This window comes from Falco punctatus (genome assembly GCF_963210335.1).
Source record: "Falco punctatus genome assembly, chromosome: 7".
In the NCBI taxonomy this organism is placed as follows: domain Eukaryota; kingdom Metazoa; phylum Chordata; class Aves; order Falconiformes; family Falconidae; genus Falco; species Falco punctatus.
The window spans coordinates 10,929,849-10,951,053 of record NC_137587.1 but is presented as its reverse complement, the minus strand read 5'-3'; the positions used below and the strand labels follow the sequence as shown (position 1 = coordinate 10,951,053).

Sequence of the window (21,205 nt, the reverse complement as noted above, 5' to 3'; positions counted from 1 at the left end):
CTAAGACTGAGTGAAACTTACTGCCAAATAAGATATTACTTGCTCTGGTGCATGGTGGTGGAATTAAGCCCAGAAAGAAAATACCTGGAAACCTGGGCTTGACTGTGCAAGTGTAGGGCACACATGTGAAATTCCAGGCATGCCAGCATCAGGCAGCTTCCACACCCACTGGCAGCCCAGAGAAGGCTGATCTCTGCCCACAGCTGGTCACAGCAGACCACCTTGGTGGCTTTAACACACCAGTTTGTCTCGAGAGGACTTGTTCTTGCCATGCACTATGATCAGCTGGAAGGGGCTGTTGCTCGTGGAAACGTTTTCACATTTGCATCTTTGCAGGCAGACAAACATAATGACGTGAAGGAAGAGGAGAAGAAATCAGTGAAGATTTCTTAAATGCTTCAAGAGGGGCCAGATGGCTGACTGAATCTCAGGAAGAACTACAGGACTTCTGTAGTATTGAAGGGCTGGTAAGGTAAAAAAGGACTTCAAGGAGAGGCTATTAGCAGAGAAGCCCTTGTCTGGTTGTGAGTAATCTCATTCAATATTGGTACCAGAAAGAGGGGAAAAGCATAAAGTTAAAACTGTAATCCAGGGACCGACTGAGGGAAGGGTGAAAAAAAGAGAAACCAGCTGTCAGTGAGAGCTACTCTGTTACTTTAAAGTGTATTGATCTTGCTTCCTGTGGTCTTGCATTACAGCAAATAAGGCAAATGTCACCACCACTATCAGCATGGGATTCACCTTCTTTCAAGCAGATGCTACCATCAGCTGGATGAATGATAATGTTTGAATCTGCCTTTCATAGCTCACTAGTTATTCTCAGAATTCTGAGGCTGACTCAAACGTACAGGGGAATGTTAGATATAAACACTGCTTAGCCCAGCATTACCTTCATGCTCAGAGAGGAGAAGGGGAAGGAGCAAGAGGCAGAGACAACCCTTTGGTATATGAACACCCTTCAAATTACAGTGCCTACAGCCTTGCCATGACCCAGCAGAAAGTCCCAGTCTCACTCTGTCACTGCGATGTCCCATCCCAAATGCTGCAGATGAATTTAATCACACAGAGGCCTGGAGCATTTTCCACGTTGGAAACAACCAGTTTCTGTGACTGAAATGAAAATGGAAAATTCCCAGCACAGTTAAGCTCAAAGACTTTCCTCCACCCCAACTGCTCTGCAAGCAAGGGTTATGCTAACCACAGATTGCATCTACTTGAGGGAGGCTGCCCAGTTGCTTCTCTGTCTTAAATGAGAAGCCACACTTTGAGAGGATGGCTGCCAGGCAGAAGGGAAAGCCTGACCGGCTGCTGCTACAGGAGCAGTAGAAACCAGGCTGCCTTGCAGTCACCACTGAGACGATGGGGTCACCCACCCCACGTCCAGAGCCTGGCTGGTGGGGCAAAGGCTGCAGCATGGCGGTTTGATGGGCAGGCACACTGATGGGAATGCAACGCCGGGAGAGGGACCTTTCATTGGCGTTCTGTTTCCTTCTCTCCTGGAGGTACTTTCTCAAGACCTGAGGAAAACAAAAGAAATCAAAACAAATCAAAATGCGGCAGCTGGTGGGCTCATCTCCCCTCCAGGACAGCCAGGGTCCTCCTGGCACCAAAGTCCATCCCTGAGCCCCCTCCAGGCTTCCCAGTGTCAGACCCACACACGAGGCATTTCAAAGGGGGAGCAGTTGCTCCCAGAGCAATCTCTGGTAAGCAGGACGAGGTGAGTATTGCTCCAAATCGCTAATCACTCATAATATCAACCTGGCAAGTGAATAAAGCTAGGTTTCCAACAGACACAAAGATGGGGTGCACTCACAGCTCCTGCTTCCCTCCCGGCAGATTCAGGCAGCCCTGAAGACCGCGGGTGGGGTCAGAGAGAACGCCAGGTATTTCATGGTGTTGATGCTACGAGGGCTCCTTTTTCCTACGTGTAATGGGCAGAAATAGCACTGTGGCCTCTGGGGCAAGCACCACCTTGGCAAACGGGCGGAACGAAGCTGGCCCCGGGGGGGAGGGCTCCCCAACCCCCGCCTGGCGCCCACCCCCAACCCTGCACCGGGTCCGGGCCACTCTCCAGGCTCAAAAAACCACGTTTCTCACTCTCTGTCCACATCAGTGTGGTGTGTGTCATCCACCCCCTTTCCCACCCGGCTCAAAGATTCAAGGAGAATGACAAAGAGCGGCAGAAGCGCCTGCGTTTGCTGCGTTTGCTTCTGACGCCAGAAAGGATTTAGCGACGTTACCGACAGCTCGTGTGGGAAGTCCCAAAGCGACCGAGAGAGAAACAAACGAGCAGGACAATCCTCGCTGGGTTGGAGCGCAGTCGGGGAGCCCCAGCGCGGGAGCCGGGGGCAGAGGTTGTGCGGGTTATCCCGGCAGAGCTCCTGGGGACGAACCGCCTCCCACTCCTAGAAAACGTCCCGGTTCGTGTAAGACACAACCACGCTGAAAACATATGTATATATTTATATATACGTTATATATTATTTATAGATGTATATACGACTATATATGGAGCGTGCGATGGGAAAGGACTGGCTCTTGCCGCTGTCCTTCCCGTCGGGAGAGAAAGCGGGGGCATTTTCGGCCCCGGGGGTCCCCCTGCTCCCCCCCCGCCCCGCCGCCGGGAGAGGCGCTGCGCGCAGTATCCGCGGGGGTCCGCGCCCCCTGCGCGCAGGTGCGCGCTGCAGGGCACAGCCGTCCCGCTGCGCATCCCTCCTGCTCCTCTCCTTCCCGGGGGTGCCCCAGCTGAAGGGGAAGGATGGGGTGGGCAGCCTGAGGCTACCCGGCGTGCAGCTTCCCGGGCCGAAAGCTGGCGCCTCGAAAGGGATAAAAAACCGGGCGACGGCGAATTTTACCCCGTGCACAGCCCGTGTCGCCTCGCAGTGTCCCCTGCCGCTGGGTGAGTGCCACAAAAAGCACAGGGCCGCTGCGGGGGCCGCGTAGCCCCCCGGGCCTGGGGGACGGGAAGGAGGGCAGAAGGGGCTGCCGGGGGCTGCAGGAGTGTGCCGCCGCCGGGACCCGCTCTCCCCGTTGCTTTCTGCGGTTTTCATGCGGTCACCTTGAACTGGCACCGGGCGGCTGTCGTCTGGGGGCTCGGAACGCGATCGCTTGGGCGGGAGAGCCCGCAGGGTCCTTCGCTGTCGGGGGACGGGGACGGGCGTCGACCTGCCGTCGGCTCTTCCACACCGATTCCCTAATACAGAGCTCCGATCCTGTCAAGTCCTTTCTCCACTGCTACTGAATCTGGACCTCCTGACAGCCTAATACCTTTCCCTTAGTCCCACCAGCTGCACCCGTATGTATATAGCCATATACATCTATCTGAAAGAGACCGATTTTAAAGCGCACATGTACAAGCAAAGAAAACACTAACCGCGCAATAGGAGCACTAAAGTTTTAGCTGACTTTTAATAAAAACATTTCTGAAAGCCAGCCTAAAGGTCATCTTTATTGTCTAAATCCGCACCACATTCCCAGCGTGATCCTACCTCTGTTGCATTGTTTCTCGGAACAGTATGCTCAGATTTGTTCATAAATAAGAAACTGTATTCTATGTGTGTAAACGCAGAAATACCGAAGGTAACAGGTTCAAAGGTTTTAAACCGGTTTTACTCCTGAAGAAACCACCCACGATTTTTTTTGAAGAAAGTTGCACATCATTAATATAGGAAGCTGGTCCTGAGGGTGTTTTGTATCTTCTATGGTGCTGCAGCTCTTCCATATACAAATTATTATTAATTTACAATACCAATACATGAATAATTCATCTATGACTATTTGATTCTTTAAAATGCATTTTCCATTCAGAATATCACAATTATTTGGTCTTGCAACTATATTTAACAGGAGTGGGGTCTATAATAGTCTTTCCATAGTCACAATTGATGAGTGGAAAGTATAGGTTAAATTAGAAGGTAAAAAGGGCACCTTATTCAAATCCCGTGGAAGCCCCCGCCTTCATCCTAAATTGTGTGCGTACAAAGAATAAACAAACCCTTCAAATGTGCAGAACAACGGGATGTTGTTTGCTTTTTCCCCCCCCAAGTGACATTTCATCTCTTATTCCTATTATAAGTGGAGGGTGTTTGTACACGAGTGAAGAAAGATACCGTGTGGCTTATGCCCTGGTATCCAGAGACTAAGAGGCTGTTCACAGCATGCATGATACAAGCGAGACCTCGGACAAAGACCTGCAAGTGCTGACAATGAACCAAAGCAGCTGGGCTGAGTTTCCTACCTTGGCTGAGCAGTTGCTGAGTTTGTAGATATGGGCACCCATCTATGAACCTGTGGCCAAGCCTCACCTCGGCCACTTCGCTCTGCTTCTGCCCAGCCACCCGTAGCTGGAGGGTCACTCTCCTGGGTTAGGTCTTGGTTCCAGGTCTCCATCCTGGAAGTCGCAGAGATGCAGTAAACCTGGCACTGCACGGCAGGCAGCTTTGCACCCGTGCTTTCCCTGGCTTGGAATACGCACCGACCTCTGTCATGCAGCGAAGCCCTGGTACAGGGGTGCAGGGAAGCTGCCATGCAGCATCTCCAGCAGGGCTGCGTGGAGACCTCCGCCACAGCTATGCTTGGACGTCTTGGCAGCAGACTTTCCCTGGAGGCCTTGGCCTCGCCTTTCTTCCCATCGTATAGGTACTCGTCTCCTACAAGCAGCAGGCAAAGCCCACACCTCCCCCAGCCCTTCTATTCCCCTGCCCCATCGCTGAGCACCTGCCTATTGGTCTCAGACCTCTGAGATGACCTAAAACACTCCAAGGAAAAATGTCCCAAACGGAGATATCTCAGATCTCATCCTTGAGAGGAGGAAAAGTGTCAAGGGAAACACTGCACAGGCCGGGTGGATGCAGCAGGCATCAGTCCGGGGGCAGTGGCGGGGGCAGGCGGTGAGCAGCAGCCCGCTGTGACACCGGGCCCTGCCGACGGGGACCAGTTCGGTGGCACTGGGATGTCCCGAGGGAAGCTGGGCCGGGGCCAGGCAACGAGCAGCCCCCGCTGCCTGTCGGCGTGGAGCCGCCCGTGGTCGCTGGGGCGACGCCTCGGTGCTCAGCACAGGGCTAACACAGCAACATCCCCTCACCTTCCTGCCTCCAACTCCGCCGTTGGAAGCAATCCCAGGGCAGTGCGTGGAGTGCAAAGGCAGAGTCCGGCTCTCCAGCCTGGAAGCTGCCCTCGTCGGGGATGCTCCGGCGCTCCCTTGCCAAGAGCAGGGCGGTTCTGCAGCCCAGGCACTGGTCCTGCTGCGCCCCCTCCCTGGGCGGGGGGGCCAGGATTTGGGGCTGGAGGTGAGCAGCTGCAGGAAGGGGCAAGGGATCGCTCCGACGTGCCGGCTGCAGGCCGCCCCTCTCCCGCATCCCCCGGGCTGCACAGGTCCCTTAGGTCTGGACGGGGGTCCCGGCGGGGTGTGTGTGTGGGGGTGTCCCTTTGGCGGACAGCTACAGGCTCTGGGGCTCGGCCATCAGCGCTCGCAGCCCTTGGAAAAGGGAAGGAGGGGGGTGTGCAAAATCACAGCACGACGGGGGAAGCCAAAATGCCCCTCAGTGCCGCGGCTGGCCCCGCATCGTCCCTGCGTTACTCCTTGTTGCTGCGTTTGGCAGAAAACCCACGGAGAACCCGCTCTTAAATGTCTTTTCCTGAGCCGTCAGAAGCCCAAGGGAAACATCTCCGCGCCGGGCGGCTTCTGCCTCTCCCTGGGAGAGGAGTCACGGTAGGTGGGCAGGGGCGAGAAGCAGCGGTCTTCTTCCCTCGAAATAGCCCGTTTTGTCCAAAGGGAAAAAAATATTTACAGCACAATTCTGCGTTAAATGTTGCGGCGTCTTAACGTCGTAAATGTGCTGGGTAGGTTTTACCCTTTGTTGTTAGACCGCGGTTGCAGGAGAGAAATATTTTGCAAACGAAATTGGGGCGGCCCGGTGCGAAACGCACCCCCCGAGCTTTGCACAGCCGGGACCAGCGGCTCCCCGGCGGGAGCGGCCGACCTGCCCCGGTCCCACCGGCTGCAGCCCCCGCCGGCGGCCGCCGCCCTCCCGCTCCCCGCGCTGGCCCGGCGCGGGGCTTTTGCTGGAGAAGCAGCAGCGCAGGCTGCTGGGGATAGTGGCAAGCTGGCACTTGGCTGGCACGCAGCGTGGGTGGAATGACACTTTGATTTCCACGTGTGGTGTGAGCGGGCAGGGCTCGACCCCGCACCCCTCGTGTAAAAAACACTGCGTCACCGCAGAAACTTCCGAGTCAGGGAGGCAGAAATTTTCGTTTCCTTCATCAAAAAATACACCAAGCGATAGCGAACTCCGCGCCCGATTACGTCTTTGCTATTTCACGTCGCAAATGGTTTGTTCTCACGTGCCTCAATAGCGCCAGGGGCCCTTCGGGGAGGGGGGTGAGGGTCGCGGTGCGGGGTCCCCCCCGGGGACCGGCCGTCGAGCGCAGCTGCGGCCCCGCGCGGGGCAGGAGGGGATGGGGCAGGGAGAGGGGGCAGCTCGGCTCTCGCTCCGCGTCTCTTTCTTTCCCCCGTTTTATTCTCTTAACGAAAGGAAACCCTCAGAGCGGGAACGGTCGAGTTTTCTCCAGGCTGCAAAACATTAAAATGGCGACAAATCTTTCCGGGCAGGCCAAAAAGCTTGCTTTCTTTCGTAAGCAAGATCGCATTTACTACCCTATCAGGAAAAAAAAAAAAAAAAACAACAAAACAAAACACAAAAAAACCAAACCAAACAAACCCCAATCCTCCATGTTTCGTGGCTATACAATGCAAGGGCAGACGAGGTTTTGGAAGAAAACATGAACAGCCCTTTCCCTTTGGAAATGCCCCCAGCCCAAGCCCTGTGCTGGCCCGGGCCCTGCGTGTCCCACCTTCCCCCCGTGCCCCCCTGGGCTGGCTGCCGCAGCCCCTCAGCCGCTCACACTGATGTCCCCACCTGCCGGCAAACTTCTGGTCACCTCGGAGATGTCTCTTTTCCAGAGCAACGGGGCATCAACGAGTAGAACGCGTAGGATGAAGGATGAAAGTATCCGTATACACATGTTTGGAGAGGGGGTTTATGCACGCTCTAGGAGCGGAAAAGCCTTACCGAGAAAGAATCGAGAGAAAAAAAGGCGGACATGCAAATCTAATCAGGTAGGATCGCCACCGCCTTTACGTCCCGAAGACAAATATTTAGGAGGTCGGTTTAACCGTGGGAAAGGATTAGCGGACACAAAGCCAGGTGAGGAAACTTCCCGGCGGAGCCACCTGCGGGAGCGCAGGCCGGGCCGCCCCCGGCCGCCCCCTCCCCAGCGAACCCCTTCGGGCTCGCCCCGCGGGGCTGCACGGCCGCGGAGAAGGAGAAACCCCGCTGGAAGCCAAGGCCTCCCCCACCAAAGAGGCGAGGGAGGGGGATAATTATTCTTCCCCTGGCATTCCGGAGACATCCGTTTTAAGTCGCCAGGCGAAGGTAAAGCCCCGAGGTGCGCAGGGGAGCAAGGTAGAGCCGCGCTTGGCTTGTAGCTGCCTCTCGTCAAAACACAGCCAGGAGGTCCAGGCGTCGGTGTGAGTCGCTGTACAGGCGGACCCCTAAATCCCCGGTGCCTCAGGTGTGCTGTGCTGTGCTCCGACGGCGCAAGCGGGAGCTGCCCCCCTGCCCGGCACCGAGCCGGGCATCGCCAGGGACACCCCGAAACGCTGCCAGGTGTCAGCCAACGGTTCTACCCCTCGCCTTGACTTGCGGCGGCTGCCCCCCCCCCCCCCTCCGCCGCGGGGGCTCCGTGCCTCCCGCCCTCCCGTGTGCGCGCTGGCGTGCGTGGGGGTGCGGGGGTGCGCGCTCTCGGAAGAAAGCCACGGAGAAAAAGAACGGCTTTCAAGTCTGACTTCGTGCTGTGTGTCCAGGAAGACGACAGAGCTGCCAGGAGTCTCTCAAAGGCTTCTGTTTACTTGGAAGCAGCTCGAAAATGCAATTGTTCCTGTAGGTGGCACTGGTACTAGGTGCTGCAGAAGCGAAGGCAGAAATGGAGAAAATTGCCTAGGAATTCCCAATTGGTTCCTATAATTTAATGCAGAACAATAGAGGTATTTTTTCATTTACTCTAAATTCATGTAACATGTGACAAATGAAAACCCGATTGCTTTATTAGAACAAAATATGCTTTTAAAATCAGGCCCTCTGTAGCTTTATGGCCTGGTCCATGAGAATTGTCTATTTCCCTATATGTCATTAAACAAATCCTAGTGCAAAGAGAAATTAACTCAGCACCACTCATTCAAGTCAAATGTTTGCACCAGGAAAGCCCTAATGAGACACTGTCTGGTTTCCAGAGGGGTTGCTAAGAACAAGTGGCGGCAAAGTTATTAAACCTGTCCAAGCGACTAACACATCATTAAGAGCCCCCCAGCTCCCCCCCCGCCAACCCTCCCAACCTCCATCTGAATATCCAGGCGAGGGTGGAAGGAGCGGCCGGTGGCGCGGCACCGTGGGCCGGTGGGATGCTCCCCGCCGGGGCGGCCTCGGGGCTGGGCAGCCGGGGCAGGCACGGCGGGGCTCGGCGGGGCAGCGCGGCCCGCGGGGGCATCCGTAATCCCCGGCTCTGCGCCCGTTTTCAGGCTACTGTACATTTATTTCACCTGTTCATCTGACTTCAGTGTGTTCCAGTAAAGTGCCGACGCCTGCTCTCGCCTTCACTGGAGAGGATCTGCTACGGACCTGAGATGGGAGGGGGTCAACCCGGACAAGGCAGTCTGTCTCCTCCCGTCTCCTGGGAAGGGGCCAAATGCCCGGAGGCACTCGGCACGGGTCGCCTGAGCTTTTACAGACCTTGCCAGCTTCTTTTCCCACCAGGCCGGGAGGCGGCTCCCCGCGGCATGCCCGGGGGCTGGGAGCCCTGGCCGGGCGCGGGGAGCCGCCGGCGCCGAGCCGCGGGGAGCCGCTGCCCCATCACCGGAGAGATGCTCACGGTCCAGCCAAGTCGCCAGGACAACCCGACACTGCACGGGCAGTTTCTGACCGCTGAAACAGGGCTCCCCTGCTTCTGAACGCCAGCAAAGAGATTTGCAGGAGGTTGCATCCTTACCCCAAAAGCATGACACTCAAAAGCCTTATGCCTTGATTTCATGCTATGATGAATTGCTTGATTTTTTTTTTTTTTCCCTTCAGATTCTGGGGTCTGTCACCGCCAAGGTGACTCCAAGACCTGACTGTATTTTGCCCGTCATCGTTTCCGAAGTGTGCAGGAAATGTTCAGATGTGGCTTGTTTGTATTCGACAGAACTTTGTTAAGCAAAATTCACCCTATTACATTTCCAATCTCCGTCTTGTCCCTGACGTCAAATCAATTTCTTAAAATTGATTTCACACATGGCACTGCCCCCCCTTCACCCCCCGGCTTGTTTGAGAACGGGACAAAATAAAAATTAAAAAATAAAGCTATGAATTTCGGAATGGTTGTGAGTATTCCCATACATGTTTGAACATTGTATTAATTCAATTAATATAAAAATGGATTCACAAGTACTTTCGTGCATGAACGCAGGCAGTTTATATGAACACAAGCGTACACGCGTGTGTTTTAATAGCGAGCTACAACAAGGCAGCGGGCAGCGGTAAGAGACACGACATCTGCCAACGGGGGATCGGTAACGCGTCCCGGGATCGCTTACAAAAACTTTTTCCCTCGAGGAGGGGAGAACAAGTGGAAAACCAGGCCTGCTCCTGCAGAAGTTCGCCAAGGGGCTCGGGGCTGTGGGAAGGCGGCGGTCCCTGCCTGCAGGCACGCCAGCTGAGGGGCATCTCCCCTGGAATATCCCCCCTCTCCTTCGCAGCAGTCTATTAGCAAGCGCCTGCCGCGGGCTTGTTTGGAGTGCGGTTGTCCCCGGCTACGAGGGAAGGTCAGCACACCTGAGACCCGGGGGTCAGGCCAGGGATTTTCGAGCCCGCAGGCTCGGAGCGGTGGACCTCCGTCCACCGGGGAGCGCGGGGTCAGCCGGGGCCGGCCCCGCACCCCCCACGCCCCGCTAAGGCACGGTGCCCTCGCTGCCCTGCTGGGCTCAGCTATTCTGTCGCATCAGGAAAGGCACACGGCAGCCAGGGACACGCGAAGGCCCCTTCGTCCTGCATTTGATTCCTTACGTGCCTCACAGAAGATGGGAGCGATCCTGGGATGTCCCGTGGGACGCCACACGCCCGCGTGTAGGAATAGCTCCGTGCAAAACGAAAGCCCCGTTTAAAGCTCCGGGGGTCTCATCTCTCTACATCACACAGCGCCTTCCCCCCGGGATGGGTCACCTCCTGCCACAGCCCAAGGTTGTCGCTGCCCTTCCACCTGCCTCTGCCGGCTTTTCCCTGCCTTTCAGAGGTGGCCAAAAGCTTCTCCGATGTCCCCACCGCGCTGCCCCTTCACCCCTACTCCGGCTCCAAGGTGCTCTTTGCCCTCCAAACTGTTGCTTTTTTAATTGAATTAATATAATGTTCAAACGTCGATTCCCGGGGAGGGGGGGTGCGGGATTTCGCGGCTCTGCGCTGCATGGCAGGAGCCGGGGTGGAAGACGGGGCAGCTGCGACAGTCCCATCACGTCTGCGTGGCTCTGAGCTCGGCCACCCCAGACCCCCACTTTCCCCACACCACATCGAGAAACCCGACCACCCGGCTACACTTATGGGGGGCTTTACACTTCGGGAAGTTCAGCTTACAAAATATGTTGTTATCTGAGCATCCTTCTGCCCTAACAGCTCCGCAGTAGCCTCTTCCCCTCGAAGAAGGAGAGGGGTTTAGCTTCCTTCCAAAAAAAAAGAAAAATAAAAAATTCTGCGGCATCGAAGAGGGGCTGGGGGTGTGTGCCGCGTTGTATTTGGCTGATTTCTTCCAAGGAGCGGAGGAGGCCTGGAACCCGCGAGGCGCTGTACCCCGCGGCGCCCCCCGAAAGCCCTCGTGGAGTGGAAGACGGGCCCGCGGCTGGGGGCGGCGGGGGCCGGGCACCCCGAGGTGAGCACGGCCGAGCCCCCACGGGCGGGATGCCGCCGCGCCGGGACCCCGCTCCCCGCTGCGGGAAGTGGCCAGAGAGCCCCGGGGCTGGGCACTATCTGGGGGACCGGCGCCGGGAAGCGCCCGAGAGAGCCCTCACGGGCGGGGGCAGCCGGGGACTGCCAGCCGCCCCCTCGCCGGTACCGGCCGCGCCCGGGGCTGCGGCAACCCATGCCAGGTCCGTTTGGTGGAGGAGAGAAGGCGAGAGAGCGGGGTTTGAGGGAAGAGAGAGGCGGCGAAGCAGCCTCCAGCCGCGCTGTGCCATGCCCCGGCGTCGGGGGGAGGCAGGCAGAGGCGGCGACCCCCGAGAGACACCGGGTGCCGGCACCCGGGGCTCCAGCAGCACGGTGCGGGACGGAGCAGCCCGGTCCCTCTCCTCGGCGCGGAGGGGAAGGGGCGGGAGGGGAAGCCCGGCCCTTGGCTGGCCCTTGCCCGGGTCCCTTTCGGGGACCCCGAGGTGGGGGCGCGGGTGCGTGGCGGGGCGGCCTGCACCTCGGGACGAGCCCCCGGCCCGGCCACGCGTGCCCTGCCCCGGGTGGCGAAATCCCGACCCCGCGCCCCCCGCCCTCCTCTCCCTGCCGCCTTTCCCTTCCGACTCCTCAATGATTTCCTACCTGAAAAAAATTAATCTTTTTGCCAGACAGGTCAGAAGCGATCAACAGGCTGTTGTATATTATAATGTTTTCATATTCCTCTCGGCTCCCCCTGCCCTCTACCGACTCACTGTAGATGTGACCTTTGGTATTTCAGCCCACACTCAGCAGTTGAATGGAAACAAGTTGAGCACGTTCACTTCTGATAAACATTATCCTTAAACCACTGGAGACCCGAGCAGAGTAAACGAGCTTTTCCGACAGGACCACATCAGGAACACACATTGAGAAAGGAAAAGAAACCGAATATCCAGGAGATCAGAGGCGGGCTCGGGGGTGGAGGGGTGGGAGAGGGAAGGAGGGGGAACAGACAGGTTGGAGGACACGGCGGAGGGGGGAGAAAAGGACACAACCGTGAACACAATAGGCACAGATGGGGAGAGAAGCTGCCCCGGCAGCGTGGGAGAGCAGCGCAGGGTCACGCCCGAGCATCCCAGTAACCCTGGGGGAGATGCAGGGGCGTCGAGCGGGGCCGGGAGCCGCGGGGCCGGGCTGACACCGGCAGTGCGCCCGGAGATGGCCCGCGGCCACACGCCGCTGCACCGGGCTGAAGCGACGGGAGGTGGGGGGAGGCGTGTGCGGGGCGGCGGGCAGGGCCCGGCGGGCGGGGAAGCAGCCGGCCGGGAGGGCAGCCTTGCCGGGGGTCCCTCCAGGACTCTGCTTCGGGAAGCAGGACGCTGTGAAGGCGGATAGGATGTTTCGCGGACGCGCACCCCCTTCCATTGTTTAACTACATAATTAAGCTAATTTAAGGCTGGATCCGGGTCCCACTAGCTCAATGCCTCCTGCCGTAGAAATATCGAAAGCAGGTCAGCTCACAACATCGACAAGGATTCTGGCTTCAGCAAATGCCCGCGAGTGTTGTCTGCGCAGCATGCCACCGCTTTGGGACATCTGACGGGGCGGGGGACGGGACGGGACAGACCCCTTTACCGGAGGTGATTTTCTCTAGGCTGAGGAAGCACCACAATTTACAAGTGTGATATTCTGGAAGGCAAATCACATTTTTCTGAAATAACCGCAGAGCTGCTATAAAAAAATTGGTGGTGGTGGGTTGTTTGGGTTTTGTTTGTTTGTTTTAAATCCCTGCGGAGGAAACAGAAGCATCCACGGATATTCCGATCAAATAAAAAAGATACCTGTGAAAGAGCTACGATCGCCTTCTTCCCACCACAAAACATTTGCAACGTGCCATTAATTTCTGTGGGATCTCCTGCAATATCCTAGTCATTCATAACTATGCACATTCATTGCGATATGTGCAGGCTCTGAAATCTAGCGCAATTAATTTTATTTTTTTTTCTAAAACTATCTTACAAACATTTCAATTACAATAATATTTATGCAGTGTTCATACACACCACTGACATCAATTTCGCATTTCGTGCACTCGGGTCACCGCGTTATTTCTTTTTACGTTTTATTTAATTTACAGATCCTGTATCTTCCAGACTATATTTAAAACAAACAAACTAGCTAACCAAAACAAACAAAAAAGAGTCTCAGAAAAAAAAATAAAGGAAAATGTGATAAATTCTTGGCTGGAATTGGGAAGCCCATGATCTCTGTGTGCAACATGATGTATGTGGCATGGATGTCAGAGGCACACACAAGCTCACAGATCAGGATCCACACACCTAATGCCAAACCAAACACTTCTTCCACATACACAAACACGCCGCGACCTTACATTAAGGTACACACATACCTTAATTCCTACCAGCTTTGTCTGTTTTTCTTTTAACTGTTAATATGTAGCAGTGTCTTTGATAAAGCTGAAATCAGCTGCGAGGAGTTGACATTTTACAGTCAAGCGCGGTGCAATATTTAGTGTGGGGATTAAAAGAAAAACCGGAGCCGGTCTTTGATGGCCGAGGACCATCAGCATCTCGATGCCCGGTCGCCGCCAGCCCCGTCCCGTGTCCTCCCGGGGCAAGGGAAGCTGCAGCTGACTTCCCGACCGGTTTGTGTTTTCCACCAAAAATGACTCAATTCCCATCGTTCACAGCCTTCTGGTACACCACCCGCGAAATATTCGTTAGAGAAAAGTGCTTTATTACAACAAGGCGACCGTAAACAAGGACGAACTTCTCTCCCGCATCCGCAAAGTCAACGCGGGGAACCCGCGCCTGTGTCAAGACATCGCGCTGCGCCTGCCAGGGGAGGGGGGCACCGCTCTGCGGGCCCCGACGGCCCCTGCCCGGCCGCTCCCCCGGGGAGAAGGGCCGGGAAAGGCGGCGCGGCAGCCCGGCCGGTGCCCGGCGGGTGGCGGGTGCTGCGCCCTGCTCTGCCCGGCCCTGCCCGCCGACGGCGCCCCGGCCCCGCGGGGGCTGCGTGCCCGCCCGCCCCGGCCCCCCCGCCGAGCGATGCCCTGCCAGCGCCAGCCGCGCTCAGCGCCGCCCCGGCGTTAACTGCGCTTCCCGCGCAACTTACCGCCAGGCAGGTAGGAAATGGCCATTTCCATTGTGGCGGGGACCCAGGTGCCGAGCACGCCGGCGAGGGAGAGCGGAAGGGCCGCCAGCACCGCGCTGTCCGTCATCTCCCCCGGCCATTAGGCGGGCGGCTGGGCGCTGGGGCCGCCCCCGGGGGCGGGCTCGGGGGAGCGGTGGGCTGCGGCGCCCTGCCCAGCCCAGCCCTGCCCACGGTGCCCTGAGGTTGAAATGCAGAAGTCAAGGCTCTCTCGCCGGGAAGCAGATTTCCTTGTAGCCCTTTTCCCCTCACGCCCCTGCTGCCTCCGCGGTGGAGATCAGAGAGCCGCGGGGGCTAGTGCGGCCGGGAGCGCGGGAGGCCGGGAGCCTGGCTCTGGGCATAGGTGTCCGCCTGGGATTTAGGGCAGCCCCAGCGGTGTCCTGCTCAGAGGAATGGGTAAGTGCTGGGCGCTGCAGGAGGGTTCAAGTGCTGTCAAGAGAGGGGGAGCACCCGTGCGCCGTCATGTGCCGCCGCCGCAGCTCCCTTATTGACTTTGCTCGTGTTCCTACAAGTTGTAAGAACACGTTAAGGGTCAGGAGCAGGGAAAAGAGAAAGCTAATGACGGCTCGGTTTGTTATTAATGTTATTAGGCGAGTGCGAGGCAGGATCGCAGCCGAGCGAATGGCCGGAGCCTGTGGCACGTTGTATATTATTCCTGACACCGATCTTCGCAGTTAACGTTTTAGCACGTCTGGTTTACAGCCCGGTGTAATTGTGCTGTTAAGCGAGAGGCGCTAACAGCACCAGAAACAGTCTTTAAAAAGTTAGTCCCCACTCAGAAGCACCGCGTTGCCCCTGCCTCTCCCAAGATGTAAAAGAATTTCCTCCACTACTTTTTTTCCCCTTCCTCCCCCTCCCCCACGTCTTCGAAAATGTTTTTCTTTTCTTTTTGTTTTCTCCGTGTTCCTTTTTCCTGTGGCAATAAAGCTGACTTGTCTGCTGGGGCGATCTCGTTTTGCATCTCTGGTATGTGCTTTTTTGGAATATGCTTGATGCACAGTCCAGAGAGCTCCGACATTTGTTGCCAGGGTTTTTATTTCTTTTTTTTTCTCTTTTTCCTCTCTTCCTCCCGCCCTCTCCCCTTGCTCTTTTTCTTTCTTTCTTCCTTTCTTTCTTTCTCTTTTTTTTTTTTTCCCCAATTTTGGGGGCACCGCGCTATTATAAAGAAACATGTGTGGAGTGGCCGCGGGGTCCCCGAGCTGTGACATCTGCCTTGTGATGGGGAGCAGCTCAGACGCCCTCTTCTGAGCCGTTCGCCGTGTCCGACGGGTGTGTTTGTGCCTTTGCTTGCAGAACCTGCCTTCGGGGAAGTGAACCAGCTCGGGGGGGTGTTTGTCAACGGGAGACCCCTGCCCAATGCCATCAGGCTGCGGATTGTGGAACTGGCGCAACTGGGTATCAGACCGTGTGACATCAGCCGGCAGCTCCGCGTTTCCCACGGCTGTGTCAGCAAAATCCTGGCCCGCTACAACGAGACAGGCTCCATCCTACCGGGGGCTATCGGGGGCAGCAAGCCTCGGGTCACCACCCCCACAGTGGTAAAACATATCCGGACCTACAAACAAAGGGATCCGGGCATCTTCGCCTGGGAGATCCGGGATCGCCTGCTGGCCGATGGCGTGTGTGACAAGTACAACGTGCCGTCGGTCAGCTCCATCAGCCGCATCCTCCGGAACAAAATCGGGAACCTGTCTCAGCAAAGTCACTACGAGTCCTACAAGCAGCACCAGCCGCCCCCACAGCCTGCTCTGCCCTACAACCACATCTACTCCTACCCCAGCCCCATCGCTGCTGCGGGAGCAAAGGTGCCCACCCCTCCCGGGGTGCCAGCGATCCCCAGCACCATGGCCATGCCCAGGACGTGGCCGTCCTCCCACTCGGTGACGGACATCCTGGGGATCCGGTCCATCACAGACCAAGGTGAGGAGGGGGGACCCGGGGCCGCAGCGGCAGCCAGGCAGGACCGGAGCCTTTTGGTCCCCTGCTCCTGGGCTCCTTCCTGGCCGAAGGTCGGGAGGAGGTTCGGTGGTTTGCCTCGGCAAGCCTCTCGCGTTGTCCCCAGCCCCAGTTTACCGGAGGATGCGCGTCGGGACGCGGGCAGACCGGAGATCCCGGGGTGGTGGGCTGCGGGGGGACCGGCCAACGGTACATACCGGCCGTCCCCGCTGCCGCTGCGACCCGAGCAGTTGCGCCCTCGGCCGGCAAGAGCGGCCCGGGGTGCGGCGGCCCCGGCCCCGCGATCAGCCCCGGCCCCAGCCCCGGCCCCGGCCAAGGCTCGCTGCCGCCCTCCAGTCACAGGCGCCGCCTTGGCGTTACCGAGAAGTCCATTTTCTCTAGTTTTCGCAATCAGACCAAATTTGCTCCGGCAGGAAGTTCAAATGTCACCTAATTGCTTGCATTCTGATGCTGTGTTTTCCTCCGAAGCGGTGGTCCAGGAAAACCCAGCCCCCGAGACTTGCTTCTCTTGCCCCTTCCACCTTCTTTCTGTTCCTCTGCCTGGAAACTGCGTAGCGTCTCCCAGCCGCTCGCTACGCTTTGCCGCAAAGAAAGGGACGTTTTTTCCATTTCGGTCTCTGCCGGTGAACTAACAGTGAAAGTGGTTAAAACAGCAGTCTAAAATAACCTTTGCCTACAGCGATGTCTGTGTCCCGCTCTTCCCTCCCCAATTAGCGGAGGGGGGCCCCGTGATTTCTGTTTTCATTGCGTTTTTAGCGGCAACAATCCGGTTCCAGCAACACTTCAACTGCAAATTGATCCTTTAGGCAATGCAGAATAATTTCCTTTTTCTGCTCTCAAAAAAGTGGTATGTTTTTTTTTCAAGCAAAACACACGCACACAAATATCTTTTATTTATATTCATACATACAAAAATATAAAAGTTTGGTCCTTCTTCGCCCTCTGCTTCACGGTATAAACTTTATCCTCAGCCCACACTGGCACAAACAAATGTGTTTCTGAGTGGACTTCAACAAATACACGCCTGGCAACCTCTGCTCTGTGCCGGGGAGAGGTAGTGTTGGCAACGAACATTAAAAAGAATGAGAACATTACAAACATTACAATCACATGAGAAATGGAGCTTTTTTTTTTTTTTTTTTTAGTGAGTTCCTCCTTTATTAACACCACATTGGCAGGCAGGCAGGCAGGCCTCCGACGGTCCTGCCTGGTGCCTCGGTATCTGCCCCGTCCCCCTCGGCACGGCACACATCTTTCTGCATGTAAAACCTCCCTCCTCCCCTTCCCAGCAGAGCGCCGGGGCTGCCGAGCGGCCGATGCCGCAGATGGGGGCTGCTCGCCCTTGATTTATAGGATAAACTGACCTTGCTGACACGGAAAGGAAGCCCCTATTCATGGGAAAGTGTGAGATCAGCAGAAAAGGGCGCTCACCGAGAGAGCTCAATTTCTTAAGACAACTTCAGATTTGTGCCTTCCCCCAGCCTCGGCGAGGGGCCGAGCGGGGTGTGCGGGGGAGCCCGCTCTCACGGCGGGCCCGCAGGCTCCGCTGGGCCGGTGGCGGGGCTCGAGGGAGCCCTGTGCCCCCGGGGGTCCCCAGCGGGGCCCGGCGAACGTGCCCGTCTGCAAACAGCCCGGTATTCCCGTGCCGCGGTTGATGCGCGTGTAAATAACAGGACTTCTCTCTCCCCTTCCCCCTTTTATCCCCCCTTTTATTTTCCTTTTCCTTTTTTTTTTTTAAATGTCTTTTTGTGTTTTGTTTGTTTTGCTTTCCTGTGTTTTTTTTCTTCCCAAATTTGTTTGGATCCCGGTTCATCTGCAGCCGCGTCAGGGTTATTTCTAACAGGGGGTATCGTTTGTCCTCGGACTCGCACACACACGCACAGAGGAGGCGATTCCCGTAAATCCCCTTCGGACACCCCGGGGGACAAGTGCCGTCCCGCTAGTGTAGGGACGCGGGGAGGAAAGACTCGGCCAGCTCCGGGCTCGGCTGGCGATCGCCGCCATCAGCTGCACGGAGGGACCCGACTCCCTTCTCCCCCTGGGATCACCTTTTCCAGGGGCTGTCGGGAGGCTCAGCGAAGGTGGAGCGGGCTCGGGACAAGCTTCCCCATAGCTCTGCCCCACGCACCGCGGCCCGTGGGGTCAGGGAGCCGTCCCCAGCCTGGAGCAAAGCGCTCCGCATCCCGGCCCCTGTCTCTAACCCCCCCTTCCCTCCGTCTTTCCCAGCAGTGAGCGACACCTCGCCTTACCCCAGCCCCAAGGTGGAGGAATGGAGCAGCCTGGGCCGAAACAGCTTCCCCCCCCCGGCCCAACACGCCGTCAACGGGCTGGAGAAGAGCTCTCTGGAGCAGGAGGCCAAGTACAGCCAGGTAAAGCGCGGGGGGCGGGAGGGCGGTGATGCGCAGGGTCCCTGAGCTCGGCCCCGGGCTTGCGGCCCCCGCCCCGGGCCGCCGCTCCCGGGCTGCAGCCGGTGCCGGCCTCTCCTCGGTTTTGGTTTGCCATCGGGTCCGCCAAGACGGGCCACGTCGGGACAGAGCCCGGCTCCCTGCTCTGCTCCCCTCTCCGCTCCCCCCCTCGGCACAGCCGCCGCAGCACCCCCGGTAGCCCCCCCCCCGCCTTTCTGCTGGCCTAGAGGCTGCCGGCGGGGCGACCCCGGCCGCCCCGGGCTCTCGGCGCTGCCCCCGCCGCCGCGGCACAGCCCGCCCAGCAGACACCCGAGAATCGCCGCCGCCGGCCGCCCGCCCGCCGAGCCGCCCGGCGCCCGGCCCCCGCCGCGCCGCCCCCCGGGGCGCTGCCCCCGGCCCGGCCCCGACCCCCGTGCCGTTCCGTGCCGTGCCGTGCCGTGCCGTGTCAGCGGGCACGTCCCGCCGCCGCCCCGAGAGCCGCCTTCTGCCCGCTCCGCAGCGTGCTCTGTAGGCAGGGGAATAATTTGAAAATGAGGTGTAATTGCTTTCTACATTAAGCATTTTTAAACGCTTAAGTAGACGGCGAATTTCCTACGTTTTAATTACAACACAATATAACTGTTACTTAATAAATCTCTGTCTAAATCTTTGTACTTGCTAATCAAATCCCATGCCAGGAGAAAAGCTATAAAAGGCTCAACTGTTACTCGTTGGGAAAGCACAGGTTTTGAAAACTTTTTTTTTTTTTCCCCGTGCGATGGAAACATTTCAGAAGGTATCAGAGGTTTCCCAGCTGCACTGACTTCCCGGACACTCGCTTGTTACACTTATAATGAAGTCGAGGAAAAACCGCGGGCTCGTGTTTAGCGTGTTCCCATTCAGAGACAGAGGGTTTGGACACAGCTTTCGAGTTCTGTGTCTGGTCTTGGATTCCATGTCGAGGAGACTGTTGTAGCTCGTATTCGGTGCTGAGAGTAGCAGGACCAGACCCTTTCGAATTCAAGATGCGGAGCACAAACGGCGGGGATGCTTGCAAAGAGGCGGATGAGGCAGAGTGGGAAGTACTGTAGGCCCCAAAAGCGAACCACCACTTTATTACATATATTGCCTTGCAAACAGTATGCCACCCTTAAAGCTATCCTGTTTGTTTTGTGTTACATTTTTCTATTAACCCATTATTATTCTGTTCATTGCATAATGCAAATAACGTGCACTGTAGGATAGGATTACGTGTATGGTTAAAGATAGAGTTAGATTTAGAGTTAATATTCATCCATCCACAATTTTCTTTAAAAACAAAACAAAACAAAGTGTTAGCGGTCTTACTAAAAATGATGGAAATAGCTTGTCATTATTCTGTTAAGAACAGCTGTGCTGCGGCTGACTTGTCTTATTTTCCAGCCTGGGCCTTCTTCACACGGTTCTGCTGAAATATTTGCAGGATCAGGCTCCCAAGCTATAAACCACTTGCCTCTGTTGGAATCTCATTTGCCTCAACAGATGTGTTGAGGAACAATGTTACGTAAATTGGGTTATTTTCAATGCTGGTGTTGGAAACTATTTTTTATCTTTTTTCACTCTTTCAGTATTTATGCTTTCATCTTCATTATATATCGCTGTTCTACTGTCATTACCAGTCGTCAAGTTTTGTTCAACCTGACAGATCACCTGAGAAATGTAATTTAAACATACTCGCTATTTAAAAATGGAGCAAATTGCTATTAATAAAATGGAATTAATTTATCAAAATACATTGTCCAGAGAGTTTAAAAGGGCAGAAAAGCTAAAAAGTATTTATCCAAAAGGTCATTTTCAGGACCCTGCTCATTAAAAGAAGACAGAGAGGAGATTCTCCCCACCCCCTCCCCCTTTTCCCTGTAATAATATAGATAAATAGAATTTGGCTTTGGAAAGTTCTAATGTATAGACCAGTCTATTCATGTAGTATTCAGACTTGCTTACCAGAGAATTCATCCACATGTACATTAATTGTTTCATCTGTCACAAATTTACTACCTTGCTATTTTAGAATGTATTCAGAAAAAAATTGTGTCAAATAAGGATGTGAAAATGTGTTTTTTTGCAGTTTTTGCAACATTCTTTTTGCAAAAAGATTTGTTCCAACCAGGTGCTAAAAGAATTTATGAACCAAATTCTTGCTGCACGTAGCACTGACTAGCTGCCCATTCGCTGAAGCCCACTGAGTCTGGGGTGACAGTCTGTGACAGTAAAGTCTCACCAGAATTCTCTGAACTCCTTGGATCTTGTTATAGTCTTCTACAGTGTGCACCGCTTTGGGTGTAAACAGATGAGCAGGAGACAAGAGAGAACATTGGTTCATTTGTGTGAATCTAGCAAAGGGGTATCTGGAACGGTGGAAAAACGGGGAAGCCACTGTCACAATTTATATGCCAGAAGGACTACGGTGAAATAGGCTCTGTCCTTGGGCTCCGGGGTAAATGCTATTTTCCTCATCTCCTTTGGTCAAAGCTCATTACAAAAGCTGGGTCTTAAGGAGGCAGCCAGCAGATTTCCCCCAGAGAAGAGAAGCGACTGTGCTGTAATATTCCAGCTTTATGTCTGTATTACCGAAGTCAGAGGCGCCTACAAGAGGAGTAGAGCAGCAGGGAATCAAGCGTGCGTGTTTTACTTAGGCTTTCCAATTACACAACAGGAGCAGAGGGAATGTGCTCTGAAGCACATTAACAAAGGATTTTGTGTGAGTGATAGGGA

At 55.9% G+C, this 21,205-nt stretch overlaps 1 protein-coding gene across 3 annotated transcripts in view; it reads left to right on the top strand.

Moving 5' to 3' along the window:
- The first annotated feature begins 2,390 nt into the window (after positions 1 to 2,390).
- The window catches only part of PAX9 (paired box 9), a 34,405-nt gene continuing 15,590 nt past the window's right edge, over positions 2,391 to 21,205 (top strand). The window contains exons 1-3 of one of the 3 annotated variants that reach the window (XM_080394338.1): positions 2,391 to 14,507; positions 15,405 to 16,031; positions 18,297 to 18,436. In XM_080394338.1, coding sequence (XP_080250464.1) covers positions 14,504 to 14,507; positions 15,405 to 16,031; positions 18,297 to 18,436 — 771 coding nt within the window. In that variant the 5' untranslated portion in view covers positions 2,391 to 14,503. Of the gene's footprint in view, positions 14,508 to 15,404; positions 18,437 to 21,205 lie in introns of those variants that run through there. The other 2 variants (XM_080394337.1, XM_080394336.1) reach the window with 2 other exon arrangements.